The following is an 18,216-nucleotide window of genomic DNA, read 5'->3' as shown; positions in this document are numbered from 1 at the left end:
CTTTTTAGTAATAGCCATTCTGACTGGTGTCAGATGATAACTCATTGGAGTTTTGATTTACATTTCTTGGATGATTAGTGATGTTGAGCATTTGTTCATATGTTTATTGGCTGCTTGTGTGTCTTCTCTTGAAAAGTGTCTGTTCACGTATTTTGCCCATTTTTTAATGGGGTTGTTTTGTTTTTCTTGTTCAATTGTTTAAGTTCCTTATAGATTCTGGATATTAGACCTTTGTCAGATGCTTTGTTTGCAAATATTTTCCCCCATGTTGTAGTTTGTCTGTTTACTCTGTTGATAATTTATTTTGTTGTCCCGAAAGTCTTTAGTTTAATTAGGTCCCACTTGTCCGTTTTTGTTTTTGCTGCAATTGCTTTCAAAGGCCTAGTAATAATTTTTTTTTGCCAAGGCTAATGTCCACAATGGTGCTTCCTAGGTTTTCTTGTAGTATTCTTATAGTTTGAGGTCTTACATTTAAATCTTTAATCAATCTTGAGTTGGCTTTTATAAATGGTAAAAGGCAGGGGTACAGTTTCATTCTTCTGTATATGGCTAGGCAGTTATCCCAGCACCATTTATGGAATAGGGAGTCCTTTCCCCATTGCTTATTTTTGTTGAGTTTGTCAGAGATCAGATGGGTGTAGGTGTGCAGCTTTATTTCTAGGTTATCTATTCTGTTCCATTGGTCTTTGTGTCTATTTTTGTAACAGTACCATGCTGTTTTGGTAACTGTAAACTTATAATATAGTTTGAAGTCAGTGAATACGATGCCTCTGGCTTTGTTTCTTTTGCTTAGGATTGCTTTGGCTATTTGGGCTCTTTTTTTATTCCATACGAATTTTAGAATAGTTTTTTCTAGTTCTGTGAAAAATGACAATGGTAGCTTGATAGGAATGGCACTGCATCTGTAGATTGCTTTAGGCAGTATGACCATTTTAATGATATTCATTCTTCCAATCCATGTTTTTCCATTTTAGTGTGTGTGTCATCTATGATTTCTTTCAGCAGTGTTTTGTAGTTGTCCTTGTAGATACCTTTCACCTCTCTGGTTAGATGTGTTCTTAGGTATTTTGTTTTTTGTGTGGCTGTTGTAAATTTGATTGTGTTCTTGATTTGGCTCTGTTCCTGAACATTATTGGTGTATAGAAATGCTACTGATTTACATACATCAATTTTGTAGCCTGAAACTCTACTGAAGCCACTTATCAGTCCCAGGAGCCTTTAAGATTTTCTAGGTATAGAATCGTATCAGTGAAGAGAGATAGCTTTCCTAATTGGATGCCTTTTATTTCTTTCTCTTTCCTGATTGCTTGGCATGGACTTCCAGTACTATCTTGAATAAGAGTGTGTTATGTTGATATTTTAAGAAGAAAGCCAAATAGTTGAAGTAGCCTATGGTTTTGTCAGTTTATGTGGAAATTCAAAATACATGTACTTTTACTTATTTAAGAGAAAATATGGCTTAGTGCCTTCAACATGGACTTGAAAAATATACAAAATGGGCAGTCTTTAAATGGTGCTGGGAAACTGGATATCCTCAAGCAGAAGAATGAAATTGGACCCCCTGTCTCACACCATATACAAAAACAGATGAAAAATAGATTAAAGACTTAAATGTGTGAATTTACACTGTCCACTTCTAGAAGAAAACATAGGGGGAAATCTATTTAACATTGGTCTAGGCAATGATTTTTATGGAAATGACCCCAAAAGCACAAGCAATAAAAGCAAAAAAAGACAAATGAGATTACATCAAACTAAGAAGCTTCTGCACAAGAAAGAAAATAATTAACAGAATGAAGAGACAACACACAGAGTGGTCAAAATTATTTATAAACCATACATTTGATAAGGTGTTAATAGCCAACATATATAAATAATTGAAACAACGTGATAGGAAGAAAACCTGATTTTAAAATGGCCTAAGAACTTGAATAGATATTACTCAAAGACATACAAATAGTCAACAGGTTTCTGCAAAAAGTGGTCAATATTACTAATCATGAGGGAAATGCAAATTAAAATCACAGTGAGATATCACCTGCTACTTGTTAGAATGGCTATTAGCAAAAAGATGAAAAAAGTTAAGTATTGATGAGGATATGAAGAAAAGAGAACCCTTGTACTTTGCTGGTGGAAATGTGAATTAGTACAGCCATACAACAATATGGAGTTTCCTCAAAAAACTAGAAATAGAATTACCATATGACCTAGCAATCCTACTTCAGGTATCTGTTCCAAAAAATTGAAATTAGTATGTTGAAGAGATATCTGCACTTTCATGTTAATTACAGCAGTGGTCCCCTACCATTTTGGCACCAGGGACCTGTTTCATGGAAGACAGTTTTTCTATGGACTGGGGTAGGGGGATGGTTTCAGGATGATTCAAGCACATTATTTATTGTGCACTTTATTATTATTACATTGTAATATATAATGAAATAATTATAAAACTCACCATAGTGTAGAATCAGTGGGAGACCTGAGCTTGTTTTCCTGCAACTAGATGGTTCCATCTGGGGGTGATGGGAGACAGTGACAAATCATCGGGCATTAGATTCTCACAAGGAGCACACAACCTAGATCACATGCGCAGTTCACAATGGGGTTCATGCTCCTGTGAGAATCTAATGCCACTACTGATCTGACAGGAGGTGGAGCTCAGGCGGTAATGTTCACGCACCCACTGCTCACCTCCTACTGTGTGGCCTGGTTCCTAACAGGCCATGCATGGATCAGCACCAGTCCATGGCCTGGGGGTTGAAGACCCTTGCATTACAGTATTCACAGTAGCTAAGATGTGGAATCAACGGAAGTGTCCATCAACAGATGAATGAATAAAATATGGTGTGTGTATATATATATACACACACACAATAGAATACTATTCAGCCTTGAAAAAGAAGGGAATAATGTCATTTGCAACAACATGGATAAACTTGGAAGACATTTTGCTAAGTGAAATAAGCCAGCCACAGAAAGAGAAATACTACATGATCTCACTTACATATGAGAATCTTAGAAAGTGGAACTTACGGAACTAGAGAGTAGAAAGGTGGTAACCACAGGCTTGGCGGATAGCAGTGGGAGAGGACTGGGGAGATGTTGACCAAAGGGCATAAAGTTTCAGTTAGATAGGAGGACTAACTTTCCAGATCGATTGCACAGCACGGTGACTATGGTTAATAATAATGTAGTATCTATTTCAAAATTACTAAAAGAATAGATTCTCAATGTTTTCACTATAAAAAAATGATAAGTATGGAAGGTGATGGATATATTAGTTTGATATGATCACTTGACAATGTATACATAGTCATTCTAAAATGATATAATCATTCCACAATGTATGCGTGTATCAAAACATCTTGTTGTATTCCATAAATATATACAATTCTTATTTGTCAGTTAAAAATTAAAACTTAAGAAATAGATTGGGCTGATAACTGATGCTGTATCAAAACTTTTTTTTTGGCCAGGCATGGTGGCTCATGCCTATAATCCTAGCACTTTGGCAGGCTGAGGCGGGCGGATCACCTGAGGTCAGGAGTTCAAGACCAACCTGGCCAACATGGTGAAACCCCGTCTCTATTAAAATACAAAAATTAGCTGGGCATGATGGTGGGTGCCTGTAATTCCAGTTACTCAGGAGGCTGAGAGGGAGAATCACTTGAATCTGGGAGACGGTGGTTGCAGTGAGCCGAGATCGCACCACTGTACTCCAGTATGGGCAGCTGAATAAGACTCTGTCTCAAAAACAAAACAAAAACCAACCAACCAACTAACAAACAAACAAAAAAACTTTCTTTTTCCCAAATATATTTTGGCTTAGTTTCGTTATTTGACAATCTTATGAGATTGCTTTCTTTTGTGAGCCATAAGTACTTCCATTGATATTCAAAAATGGTAATATAGAGGCTTTCAGAATTATTAACTGCACTGAAATGTAGAGGGGAAATGCTGTGTTCTTTATTTTTGACAGTGGCTCTGTGGTCCTTACAAGTTGCTACCCACTGTCACTGAGCAATATTGTAGTTGTTTCTGATTTGAACTTTTCTCTTTTCTTTCTTTTTTTTTGAGATGGAGTTTCACTCTTATTGCCTAGGCTGGAGTGCAATGGTGTGATCTTGCTCACCACAACCTCTGCCTGCCAGATTCAAGTGATTCTCCTGCCTCAGCCGCCTGAGTATCTGGGATTATAGGCATGTGTGACCATGCCCAGCTAGTTTGTATTTTTAGTAGAGATGGGGTTTCTCCATGTTGGTCAGGCTGGTCTCAAACTCCTGACCTCAGATGATCCACCCTCCTCGGCCTCCCAAAGTGCTAGGATTACAGGCATGAGCCATCACGCCTGGCAATTTGAACCGTTTTCATAATGAAAAGTCGGTTTAAGATGTAACTGCTTCCTGGGGCTGGTTTCAGTCCCCACTTTTGGATCACTCATTCCCTGGCATGCAGGGATTGTTGAAGCCACATAGGCCATGCCAGTCACTCTGCCCTGGTGGATTCGAAGTGGTGACCAGGGGCCGTTCTCAGCTGGGTCAGGGTCTCTAGGCCTTTCTGGCTGCCCCACCCCATATTGCCAGAACTTAAACCCTATGGCTTCCCTGCCACATGCTCCATCCCTGCCACATGCTCCATCCAGACCTTTGCCTTTTGTAAGGGGAGGCTCCATAGCAAGTCCCTATCCCCAGGGCATAAAGAAACTGCTAAGTGCTAGGAACCTTCCCATCTTGGTAAAGAAGAGCTACTCAGGAAAAATAGCTGCTGACTTGCTGTGATTCTGCTAACTCCTAGAGGGGCTGGGGGCAGACTTTGGGACAGTCTTCTCTGTGTGCCGAGACTGATCTGTGGACACCCCTGTCCACAGTTGACCCTCAACCATCTCTCTGGCCTCACCTTCTCAGACCCAGCCCAGCCAAAGGAGATCAGGCCCATAGCTCTTTACCTGCCATTTCTGTTGCCCTGTCGCCTTGTTCCCACAGTCTACTTGATGCAATATGGGGACAGCCTTGAGCTTTTCCAGCCTGTCGCTTCCTGACTTCCTCCTTTAGGGGAGGAGCCTGAAACTTAGCATCACAGGAGAGAAGGTCAAGATCTGGGACTTAAAGAGTTGGTTCATGATATGCAAAGGAAAATTACAGAATCTCTACAGATTCTGCCATTTCAAGTCTGTTGTCTTGCCACAAAGTTCTGCTTTGGGTATTGGAATATAAATATTAATGACTTTATTTTTACATTCCTTATCTTCCACTCTACCCCAGTGGTAGGTGGGTCTGACTAGGAAAACTGTCCCATCCACAGATAAAAATGCAAAAAAGTATATCACCATGTTTTGTATAATAATATAAAGTCATTACCATTGATTAAGTAGTTTAAATCCATCCCTCCTTCCACACATCCATGCCATAGGTTTTTATCATCCCCCTTTTACAAGTAATGAAACTGAAACTTGGTGAGTTGATGTAATTTGACAAACAATTGTACAAGAAGTATTGTAGGAATAATGCTTTATTTTTCCCTAATGTATAATAAAAGGAAGTTCCTTTAACTTCTAGCAGGATAGGTTTTGATGGGGGTTAAGGCAAATTTTCCAGTCTTATTTCCTGCACTTCTCTTGGACTGCCCCCCACCCCCTCTGTTTATTTAGTGGCTCATTTGGTGTCACTGCTTGTATTTGCAAACACAAGGACACCTGGGGAATTCTTGGTGGCTCCACTGTATGTTTTAAAATTCCACTGTAATGTCACTGGGAAGATTTAGCAGTAAAATTCCTGACAATTCAGAAATAAAAAAACTTAATGAGCATAATATAAGTGGCAAAAAGTTGCAATAAATGTTTTTAAAATGTAGATGTCTGCCATAAACTTTAGTTAACAAGAATGTCCTTTAGACCTGACCTGTTGCATTTTCTGGTTTACAATTCTCATGGCAGAATCAAGTAGCTGTGAAAAGCAAATCAAAAGACTCAGGTTCAGTCCTGGCTTAGCCACATAGCATGACTTAGTGACTTCCAGAGGCTCGTTTTCTTATTCTGGACAATGGAACTAATGGCACACGCTTCTGGGGCTTGTTGGAGGGGCTAAATGAGGTGGCCTACAGCACACAGAGCTTTGTACTGACACAAAGGTAGGCTCAGAGTTGTTTTTCTTTTGCTGGCTGAAATAAATCTTTTACAATTTAATTCCTGAGAGAAATTGTGCAGAGTACTGGAGTACACTAGGATCTTTTAAAATGAATGAACATTTTGCAATATCTAGGAATCGTTACTGCTCAATATTTTACTGTGTGATGATAGCAGACTGGCCTGAATCTGTATTGTCACCAGAATACAACCTTGAAAGGCACAAACAAAAAGTAAAGCTAGCTAGTCATGGTGGCTTACTCCTGTAATCCCAACACTTCGAGAGGCTGAGGCAGGCAGATCACTTGAGGTCAGGAGTCCGAGACCAGCCTGGCCAACGTGGTGAAACCCTGTCTCTATTAAAAATACAAAAAATTAGCCGAGCGTGGTGGTGGGCACCTGTAATCCCAGCTACTTGGGAGGCTGAGTCAGGAGAATTGCTTGAACCTGGTAGGTGGAGGTTACAGTGAGCCGAGATGGCGCCAATGCATGCCAACCTGCGTGACAGAGCAAGATTCTGTCTCAAAACACAAACGAAAAAAGTAAAGCCTTTCTGCCTCCCAAGAAAAGTATTGAAAAAAAAAAAAAACAACCCAAACCTGTTGCTAAGGTTAACTTGATTTTTGTTTATCAAGGTTTTATGTTAGTTGCGTAATATGCAAGCCACCTTTGCATTAGAAGAAAACCTTTTTTTTTGAGGTGGAGTCTTGCTCTGATGCCCAGGCTGGAGTGCGGTGGCGCCATCTTGGCTCACTGTAACCTCTGCCTCCCAGGTTCAAGCGATTCTCCTGCCTCAGCCTCCTGAGTAGCTGGGATTATAGGCACTCGCCACCACTCCTGGCTAATTTTTTGGTTTGTTTTTTAGTAGACAGTGGGTTTTGCTATGTTGAGCAGGCTAGTCTCGAACTCTTGACTTCAGGTGATCCACCCACCTCGGCCTCCCAAACTGCTGGGATTACAGGTGTGAGCCACCGCACCCAGCCAAAAGAACACCTTTTTTCCAATACATTTCCTTATAAGAATGGCAATGAAACGGGCTACTGGTATCAATTACTGATTACCTCTTTACTACCCCAAGCCAGCAGGATAAGTATTTATGCTCTAATTAAAGGAACCGATATGAGATACCTTTTGCTCTAATGACATTATCATTGTTTTCTGTTGAATAACTTTTCCATTGAGTGGACGTATATTAAATCTTAATCAAAAGAAAACACTATAAAAGCCTATTAAGAAGTAGAAGAGAAGCTTGGAGAGTCTTAGCTATTTAAAAAAAAAAAAAAAAAGATGTAAGAGTTGAAATGGAATCCTCTCTGCTGTAGGGCAGGGATAAATCATGCAGTCAGTAAGGCAGCAGGGAGGGTGGAGCGAGGCCACCCAGAACCCCCTCTCAGTGGCTCGAGTTGCCCCCAGTCAAGTGTGCTGAGCATGGAGCAACTGATGGGGGAGATGGGAGCTTTTCAGCCACCTCTGCTTTCAGTCTCCCCACAGTAGATTTATTGTGCTGTCTGAGTGCTGTGGCTTTCCTGAACATACAACATGCCTATATTCAAATGTTAATAAAAATAATACATTTCTTTCAGGTAGCAAACATTTATTATCTTTTTCCTATAGAACCATGAGCTGGAAGGCATAGGGAGGATTTGCGGGGAAGGCAATGGGTAGGAGCACTTAAAATTGTGTAAGTCATTACAGCCTTAATGACAGAGCTGCCAGTGACCACTCCTGCCTCCACTCTCCCAGCACAGGCCCACCTGGGCACATCTCCCCAGCAGGACCCTGAAAACTGAAAGGCAGCCAGCTTCCATTCCAATCCCCGCCCTATCCTTCACTGGCTCATCAAACATCACTTCTTTAAACGTCAGATTCCTTAGTTCTTAGTAGGAAATCCAAGTCAGTTCATGCTTACACTGTTTGAAGTAAAGCTCCTGCGTTTTGTTTGTTTGTTTGTTTTCAGCCTCATTTCTGTTCAATTTATTTTAGGCTCTTTAATCTTTAAAACATATTGGTACAGATAGTGTCAGACCTGAGTGTACTTAACTATCTCCTTTAATCACTTCCTGTATAATTCTGGGCAAACTATGTGGCATCTCATAGCCTCAGTTTTTCCATCTGTAAAGTGAGTGTAATCTTGGAATCTAATTAAGGAGAGGACCAACCACACACCTGCCCTACAACATCACTGGTATAATGGATATATGCTCCCATTTAACTGAGATTTTTTAAATGAAGAATCAAAAACTGTCAGATGTAAATGGATTCTGCTTTGGCCACGGAAGTTGGTCTTATCTACTGAAAAGTCATAAATACGTATTATTGAGCTTGTGTAATGACTGAGGAATTCTTTTTCAGTGAGCATAATATCATTGCTCAAGGCCCAACAAGGCAACCCCACCAACCTATAGACTTGTTGGCTTTGGTTGGTGAGTAGTGATAATTCTGAAACCAGATGGCACATGGGTGTTGCTAGGTCTGGGCAATGTGATTTTATCCATGTACATGCTTTATCTCTCTCCTTAGTGTGTTGGAAAAATTATGAGTGTCAGAAAATAAACACAACTACAATTTGTTAATTTACAATTTACAAAATAATTTTTAAGTATCAGAAAAATTCCTAATTGAGATAATTCAAGAAAAGTGAATTGCTAAATTCCAAGAAATGGTATTCACCTTTTATTAATAGAAATTTGATTCTTCACTAGTCCCCTACTAAGTAAATGCTGAACAGATGTTTAACAAATGTTGGCACAAAGAGGTATCAGATTATTGACCTGCCCTCAATGGCTACATAGTTCAGTGCAGCCTCGCCAGGACCTCTTCCAGAGGTTTTCTAACATTTTCCAATTATGATCTACTTCCTGCTCCCGTGTCAGATCCCAGGGGTTTCTTCAGTTTACCTTTGTTTATAACAGCTCTCCACCTTGACTGCATTCCTCCTGTTATCTCATCCACCTATCAGAATCTACATTTCCTGGATGCCTTTCATGATGTTAACCCCCGCCCCCCAAACTGCATTGACATTTTGTTCTGTTTATATCTGTCTCATAATTATTACTGTCTGAATTGACTACCTTTGTTCAGTTCAGTAGACCATTACTTAGCGCCTCTGTGTTCTAGAAATTATTCCAGGTGCTGGTGTTACTGAAACATGAGGGGTTTAATCTATGTCCTGCTGCTCACCACACAGAAAGCCAATCTCTGAGATAAGGATTCTTGCCAAGGAAGAAGGCTTTAATTGGGTGCTGTAGTCGAGGAGTTGGGAGCCCAGTCTCAAATCCATTTCCCTGACCAACTAAAACTAGGAGCTTATCTAGCAGGGAAGAAATGTAACAGGTATAAGAAAACAGGAACTAGGGAGGGGCAAGGAAGCAATCAAGATGAATGAAGGGTCTGGCCTGTCATGTCTGGATGCAGTGATCTGGTGAGTTTCAATTCTTTTTATCTTATTTTATTTTATTTTTGAGAAACTTAAAGGTTGTTTCCTGAGGAAAGAACTCAGATAAAACAAATATAAGTTTCAAGCTTTAAGACCAGAAAGGTCAATTTCTATGTTTATCCAAAAAAAAATAAAAAGAAAAAAAAAAAACTGTCTATGGGACTATTGGGTCAGTTTCACTGGGAATATGAAAATATACCCTCTGTCCTCTTGAAGAAGTCAGAATTTGGGTTAGCAAAGACAGATATTTGTGTTGCTGACTAAAAAATATCAAGTGTACAGAAAAAGAGCTTTGTTGGGCTAGGAGGAAGTACTCTTCATTTTGTCAGGGGCCTTAGATGCAGAGAGTGAGGACTCAGAAGACTCTTCATTAAGGAGCTGGTGTTTGGACTGGGGAGCCCAGTGGACAAGAGTAATTTCACCTGGTGAAGGCAGGGACAGGGGCATTCCAGGTTAGAGACAAAGAAATGTACAAAGGAAGAGATGCACATGGGGAGAGGGTCTAAGACCCAATGGCCTGGCCTTTGAGGCCAGGTTGAGGGCTTCCATCTGAACATTGGCCGGTGCTCAATAGAGTGGGGATCACAGGTATCAGAGCTTTCAAACCTGCACATCCATGAGCTAAGTCCCATGGCATCAGAGACACTGGGGATGGGGCTGTGGAGCCTGAACTGGTATCTATCTCGCTATGTGACTCTCATGTGCTCTAAGCAGGCATAGGCAGGATAGGGGGATGACCTGATCAGACTTCCATTCTGGAATGGAGCTCCGGCAACTGTGTGGAGAATGGATGGAGGGAGAGGCCATGCCATAGCAGCCTACATGAGGTGTGACCATGGCAGAGAGGATGAAGGGTGGAATCATTCCAGAGGTAGAAGTAGCAGGATTTAGTGTGAGATTGAGGTGAGGGCTCAGCGGAAGGAGGACCATGAGGGTGCCTGAGATTTGTAGCTTCAGTACTTGGTGGTGATCTAAACTGAAATACCCCAGAAGCAGGAAGATGCTTGTGATTTGAGACCTTCATGTCCTCATGCCATATTAAATCAATTACTATTTCTTGAGGTGCAGATTGTGCCACTACACCTATCACAGCAGCTTGTATGTAGCAGATATATTACCCTCTGTGAAATGAAAATATTCAATATGTGACTGGAAATGTGGGCCTGGAACTCAGAGAAGCGGGCAGAAATGGAGACAGATTTGATAATAAACCGCATTGCAGTGAAAGTTGAAACCCTAGTAACAGATAAGATCACTAAGGAAAGAGGCAAAGAGAGAGAAAACAGAACCTAGGGAAAGCTTGCATTTTTAGAAGACTTGAGGATGATAAGTACACAGAAAAGAGAGTTTTAAGTCAGTAGTCTCAAGTTCAGCTGAATAGATTGGGGTTGAGAAAAAACGCTGGAGCAGAGATGTAGTGGTCATTGGTTTACCTTCAAAGAGAAGTTCAATGGCACTGGATGGGCCAGGTTATAATACCATATGGAGTGGCTTGATGGTGAACACTGACTCCTACTTTTCTAATTTTAACACTGAAGAAATACAGTGATGAGGCAGAAAGGTTACAATTACCATTTTTCTTCCTTTTTAAAGAATGGAAGAGATTTGAGTATTTGGAAGCATTTATGATTATATATTGAAGGCAAAAATGAGTATACTCTCTAAGCATTTCTCACTGCAGGTTTGTTTCTGTGCCATTCTCCAGGGCTGAATGTGGATGGAGTGTTGTTGAAGGGCCTCCAAAAGTAAACATTGTGACCCCACTCCAGGATGGTACAAAAAAATCGCTGATTATTTAGATAATGAAGAACTGGGCTCTGCCTCCTGTGGCCTGGAAACACTATGGTGTTTTCCTAACATTTTTATGTCCACAATCTACAGAACATGTAAAAGATTCCAACCTAGTACACCTCTCATCCATACTTGTGAAAAATACTTTACTAGTTGCAATACATTTTGATCTTTATTTTTCTCTTCTTCCTATGATATTCTGTTCTATTTCGTTAAAAGGGAAAAGAAACCCTGGTCAGGATCCATGTGAATGGATTTGCTGATGTGCAGTTTGACCAGCCCTGTTCTGTTCCATCCTTGACTGTAGCAGCGATGAACTGTCACTGACACGCACATTTTATATGTGAGGCCTAAGGCAGGTTACTTCACCTCACTAGTCTCAGTTTCCTCATCTGTAAAATGGGGGATGATTTTACCTGCCCAGCATTTCAGGTTGAACATCAGATGAGACCCTTCATGCAAGAGTTTTCTCTCTGTGAAAATGCTACACAGGTGAAAGATTATATTATTGCCAAAACTTTCATTCTTGGTAGAGTACCCAATACGTTATTTGCTGATTTCTCACATTGAGGCTTGAAATGCTCCGTTTGTATCTGTAGTCATCTTTGTGGTTGGTTTGTAAGATTTTTTTTAAAGAAATGGGTTGGTTGATTTTTAAATAATGGTTCCGATGGGAGTCAGCACATGACGGTCATTGTGTTTTAATGTTTTCTTGTTAGTGGGGCTCTTACCTTTACAAAGTTGATCAGTGGAAATTAAATGAGCATCATTTAGAAGGGACGTCAGTCCCCTTCATGTTTAAGTATTATTATTAGTAGCGTTACTGGCAGAGTTGTTTTTTGTTGTTGTTTGTTTGTTTGTATTCTGCCACCCATCCTAGTAAGTCCTGGGGAGAGAAAACCTGTTTTGTCCCCAAGGCAATAAGAAAGCAATATCAACTTGAGCCCCACAATCCTAGGAGGCTTTGAACAGTCGTTCACCTTGAATCCCTCTTGGCTAATTTACAAATAGATACATTTAAACTAGGCATCCTTACCGAATCAGTGTAAATTAATCCACATACATGCTTAGTTCTCCTGTGGGCAGTAATGCTCACCAAAGTATATGCTTTAGATCTTGCCCTTGTGTCTTTTGTTATGGTAAGTTATTTTCAAAGGCCATTACTTGCTTTTAGACTCTGTGTGCTGAGAGATAAGGAGATGGTTTGTGTTGGCAGAGAATGAGGCTCCTAGCCTCTCTTGGTCCCAGAAGCTGTCATTCCTGTGTACGTGTTTCACTGGAGGGAACTGTCCCAGAATCAATATTTGCATAGGAAATTTTCCCCAACCAACTCTCATTCTGATCAGATAAAAGAAAGATTGAACTCAAAAATCTAAATAACTCCTTCCTCCTTTTCCCACCACATGAGCCACACCTCTGGAAGGCATAAAGAGAGAAATTGTGTTTTCATTTATTTTTTGACGTTAATCTATGCATTAAAGGGTCAACAGAGCTCTCCCTTTCAGGGGACCATATATATTTTATACATGCAGCTTCATAGGAAATCATAAATCCTCGTCTAGGATAAATATACTTTTGCTCCCAAGATGCATTCTTAGAAGTATAATTGTTCATATTTTCAAGAAAATAATGTTATTTATGCTGTCTTCTCTTTGTCGTTAGGGGGTTGAGGTTGAGTCCAGCAGAACTTTGAGAGTTTGTCCATTATGCAGATTAGCTTGCAAAGTTAGCTTTGCCAAGTCCCTTAACTTGCTTTTGTTTCTAATTCTCACCCTGTTAGTTTCGGCATAATGCTAGGCAACTGATTTTGAGGTCTTTTAAGATGTGACAATAAATGTAGCATTGTTGGGGATAAGCTAGAAATAAATACAGGACTGACACTTTATCCTAGGTTTGCTTTTATGTTCATCTATTCCTCCTTTAGTTCTATTTCTATGTATTAAGAATTATTCCTAAAACTTAAAAAGTAGTGTGAGGCCAGGTGAAGTGGCTCATACCTGTAATTTCAGCATTTTGGGAGGCCGAGACAGGAGGATCGCTTGAGCCCAAGAAGTCCAGGCTGCAGTGAGGCATGATGGTGCAACCATACTCCAGCCTGGGCGACAGAGGGAGACCCTGCCTCAAAAAAATGTGTTAACTCTCAATCTGAAATTATGATTTAGTGTCCTGCATGTTCTATGTTCTAGTATAATAAGGTAAGAATAAGCAATGCCTATACCCTAGAGCATTGTTGTTTTAAAACCAAAAACATGAATTCAGTAGGCTAAAATATTCTGAAATTTAATTTTCTTCATTTTCATTGAAATTAGCACTTTAAAGAGCAAAAATTCAAATAAAGCACAAATGAAGTGCCAAAGTATGGTTGCTTTTCATGTGAAGTTATTTCGCATTAGTGTATGATCAGCTTGCCCTCCAAGAAAATTACTCTGCATTCCAGGATGAGGAAAGGCTTCTTCTATTATTTCAACTGGTTAAGTGGAGTTCCTTACTTCTGTAGCCCATGCATTTTTAAAGTGGAATTTAGGATATTATTCTATGTTTTATTTTTCCCTTTATAGTCTTACCTCTAGTTTTTCAGAGAAAACACGAATGTTTTTCTTTGTTCTTAAGTTTCTTCCTAGCTGGGCAACAGTAGCAACAGGGAACCCCCTTTGAACAGGCATGAATGGAACTTTTCTCTGAAAAATAGAAGAAAAGCTTCTACCCACTTCACCTCTTCCTACCTTGCTTTTAGATGCTCAGCTGGTCAGAGTTATCCTAGTTATCCAAAGAGTGAACAGAAGAATTTCTCTCTTTTGTTCTTTCATAAATAGTTACAAAAGAAGTAGCTTATTATGTAAGTAGGCATAGTCAAGCAGTGCCATTTTGATCACTTGGGGATACATTGTTCATGCCGGTTAGCATTTGCAGAGCCCTACTGTATGCACAGCATTATAGGTAGGCTCCATGGTGGGCACCACACAGCAGGCGTGAACAGCATACAAAAGCAAAAGGTACATGAAATGATATTTTAAAAAATACAGAGCAGAGAGCACAATATTTGAAAGTACACAGGCCGAGCGGGGCGGCTCACGCCTATAATCCCAGCACTTTGGGAGGCCGAGGTGGGCAAATCACTTGAGGTCAGGCGTTTGAGACCAGCCTGGCCAACATGGTGAAACCCCGTCTCTATTAAAAATACAAAAATTAGCTGGGCATGGTAGTGCACGCCTGTAATCCTAGCTACTCGGGAGGCTGAGTGAGGCAGGAGAATCGTGAGGTGGAGGTTGCAGTGAGCCAAGATTGTGCCACCACACTCCAGCCTGGGCAAAAAGAGTAAAGACTTTGTCTCAAAAAAAAAAAAAAAAAAGCCACAGAATAATGCAAACTGAGTCAATAAGTACAGTGGGTGACCTCACTGTCAGCTAGGTTGGTATGCCTTGGCCTACTTTTGATGGAAAGGGCGAAAAGGATAAATGGCATAGTGGATACAAGGAATAACTAATTAGGAGTAATCCTTGATTGTTTCTCCTTCATGTCCTCTTTTTTTCTCCTTTCATATTCAATTCATTGGCAAGTTGTGTCCATTTTGTCTAAAAAAATACAGCTCCAGTGTTCCATGTTTTTCCTGCTCATTGCCACTTCCCTGATCTGAGTCATTGTCATCTGCAGGCAACATTACAGCAACTAATGTCTCCCTGCTTCTGCTCTTGTTTCTCTCAAGTCTGTTCTCCACAAAGAAGCAAAAAAGAACTTTTGAAAATATACATCAAATCATGCACTTCCCAATTTAAAATTCTTTTGTGGTTCCCCATGTTCTTAGGCTTAAATCTGAATTTATTGTGGTCTCTACTCTCTCCAGGCTTGTTGAATGTCACATCTCCTGCTATGGACATAATAGCTGCTCCGTAAATATTTGTGAAAATGGAAGAACAAATTATCTAAAGAGAAAAGTAATCCAGTCATTATGCATGGATCAGTTATGTAAAATACATTTTGGTGTTGAATGTCAGTGTGAAATTGGACATTTGGAGGAAGCTAGAGAGTTCAGAGAAGCCCTTCAGTGATGAGCAGGAGAAGTTCAGACACCATGAGATAAGCAATACATAAGCCAAAGTCTGGCACTTGTTGTTTTTATATTTTTTGAGACTAATTATTTTAGCATTGTGCCCAAGCTGGATTGGATTAGTGAGAGGCTAGAGTCAGGGGCTTTGTGTAAGAGGTCATTGTACCAATGAAGAAAAGGTGATAAGGGCTTGGATAGGGTGATGCTGGGAAGGGAGAGATGGATTCAGGACTCCATGGTATGGAATTTTGTGGAACAATGCACTGCGCAACCCAGATATAAAATACTGTGCTTCCTTTATTATATGACATTTAAACTGCGAACCAGAAAGCCACGTTAAAAAATATATATGGCTGTTCTCACATGAAATGAATAGAAGTCTTCATCTTATACGCCCAACTGCCCTTTTGGTAAAGCACAATACTGATATGATGATGTCTGGATGGGTTTAGGTGAAGAACAGAATTAAGATTGAATTTTCTCACTGCCGTTGATTTAATGCATGAAATAATATGCATGAGAAATACCCAGTGCTATTAGCTAACTTCACATTTGATTAACAAAAAATAATGCCATTATTTACATTTTGTGAATCTAACATTTTTTCCCGCTAAATTGCGATCTGAAAGAAAATTATCTGAAGCATTTTTTCTTTGATGATATATTTGTTTAATAGTGTTCTTTTTTTTTTTTTTAAGCGATTGAACAAGATGAAGAAAACAATGACAAACATGTAGCTGTAACAGAAGCCGAAAGTGTTCCAGATTCTCAGGTATGATCAATTCTGTGACAGCCCCTCATCATACCTGAGTGTGTTGAGGGTGGTGAGACAATGCAGGTGTTCAAAACTGATATAGGTTTTACCTTTTATGTTTTGTAAATAGCCACGTTACTGGGAATAAAGTGCTCAGTTTTGATATAAAGGTATTCCACACTAAAGGTCCTAAACTGGTAATTATATTTATAATTTGATTTATGGGAGAGGGTCAGATAGACACACTTTACTTCCCAGAGAAAGCAAGGGAAATGAGTGAAGGGCAGACGTTCCCCTGAAGCAGGCAGTGGAGAATGAGCCAGCTGACAGCACTGGCCTGCCAGAGGTTCTGTGCCACCTCCCAGTAGCTAAATCATGGCATGAATATGCTTTAGGTAGCATACCTGCAAATACTATTGGACACTCTAGTGCTGCCAGCTGTTGACTTTACACAACAGTGGAGCGTTTAAAAATTCCGACTCAGCCTAGTTGACTCATCTCACTTCACCTTTAAGGTTACAAATCTGTTGATTCTGGTCAGATGAATCACATTAACTTTTTCAGTAAAGGTTGCCTGGACAGTAATGTTTTAACAAAGTCACATTGTTTTGCTGTGGTAATATTAAACATGCAGCAGTCCTCAAGTTCATATTAAAATTATACTGAAGGCTTCCAAGCAAACCTGTGCAGGGATTCCCCAGCTCAGTGTATTTACCACTTTCTCCAAGATTTCTTAAAGTCTTAAATTACTAGTGGGACAAGGGTTTCTAAATTTAAAATATTGTTATTCTTTATTTGTTCTGAACTTATTCTATGGGTAAATGTCTGTTTGAATGCAATTTTATTTCTCAAAAGGATACACAGACCTTACTGTTCAGGATTTTGTGCTTTTTATTCAGCAATGGTTATATAACTATATCTACAGGACATACAGAGGGATGAAATCATGAAACCAGTACATAGATAATTAGATCAGGAACAGATTCTACGTAGGTTTAAAAGTTGAATTAAGTTCACTGGGCAGCATGACATCATTATAAGTGTTATAGGCCTAAGCTGGGTAGGAAGGCAGGCACTTGTCACCTCCTCTGGTGGTGTGTAAGAAAACTTGATCTGCTACCATAGTGGAAACACCAGTTTTATTGGTTTAACTACAGGCCCATCTATAGAAATTCCCTGGATGGAATAAGTAGTTCAAATCATGCGAGGTGAACTTAAAGAAAACTTAGAATTTTACCATCAGATATGTAGGCAGAATTAGAAATAAAAATGTATGCTTATTGGTGTGTACATATGTGTGTAATTTATATGTACAATTTATTTGATTGATGTATATACATATAATGGCTTGAGCACCTATTTGCCAGGCCCTTCACAGTATTTCAAATTACTTCAATCTTCATGCCAGAGCATATTTTAAGCAAGTTAAGTGGATTCTGATTCCTTCTTCCCCTTACATGATGAAATATGTTACCATGGGAAATGTACCTCTAGGCTGCTGAAAACTTGGGGTCTATAGAGGGTTAAGATGATCACTAAGCCCAGAGAGACTTGGCCTTGTTGTACACAGGCTTCCCATCTACCAGAGATCTCTCATATGTTAGCTGCTTTTTTCTTACTAAAAATACCTTTTCTGCTTAGGAAACTCCCTGTTTTAGTGCTGTCACATGTGGGTGGAGTGGAGAGAGCATTTAGAGTTGGGATTACATCCCAGCCCTTCTTCCTTAAGGGATGTTCCTTAGTGGCTGTAAACCTGGAAGATCCTGTAGGGCACCTAAGTCTTAGTCCCCATGGTGTCCCCACGATGCTAGGCAGTATCTAGCATGCATGGTTTTTCATCTCTGCAAAATGGAGATATTTTATAAGCTTCTCATGAGGTTGAAATGAAGCAACATAAAAGCCTTCTGGCAATCCTGGCACATAGGAGAGTTTCAATAAATGTTGGGCAGCATACTGTAAAGACTAGGGGTGCTGCCTCTGGGGCCACACTGCCTGGGTTCTTTTCCTGACTCTGGCACAGTAACCTTGGGGGAGTAACAGGCGCAGTGGCTCACACCTGTAATCTCAGC

The 18,216-nt window shown here is 39.9% G+C and overlaps 1 protein-coding gene across 1 annotated transcript in view; it reads left to right on the top strand.

Annotated features, from left to right (window-relative positions):
* RAPGEF5 (Rap guanine nucleotide exchange factor (GEF) 5) overlaps window positions 1–18,216 on the top strand; it is a 245,155-nt gene that overhangs the window by 114,907 nt on the left and 112,032 nt on the right. Inside the window, exon 8 of the mRNA XM_011944171.1 lies at window positions 16,092–16,165. Coding sequence (XP_011799561.1) covers window positions 16,092–16,165 — 74 coding nt within the window. The remainder of the gene's footprint in view (window positions 1–16,091; window positions 16,166–18,216) is intronic.

The sequence above is a fragment of the Colobus angolensis genome, unplaced genomic scaffold, assembly GCF_000951035.1.
Source record: "Colobus angolensis palliatus isolate OR3802 unplaced genomic scaffold, Cang.pa_1.0 Scaffold229, whole genome shotgun sequence".
Taxonomy (NCBI): Eukaryota; Metazoa; Chordata; class Mammalia; order Primates; family Cercopithecidae; genus Colobus; species Colobus angolensis.
Note: the sequence above shows the minus strand (reverse complement) of the source record. Positions and strands in the feature narration are given on the sequence as shown.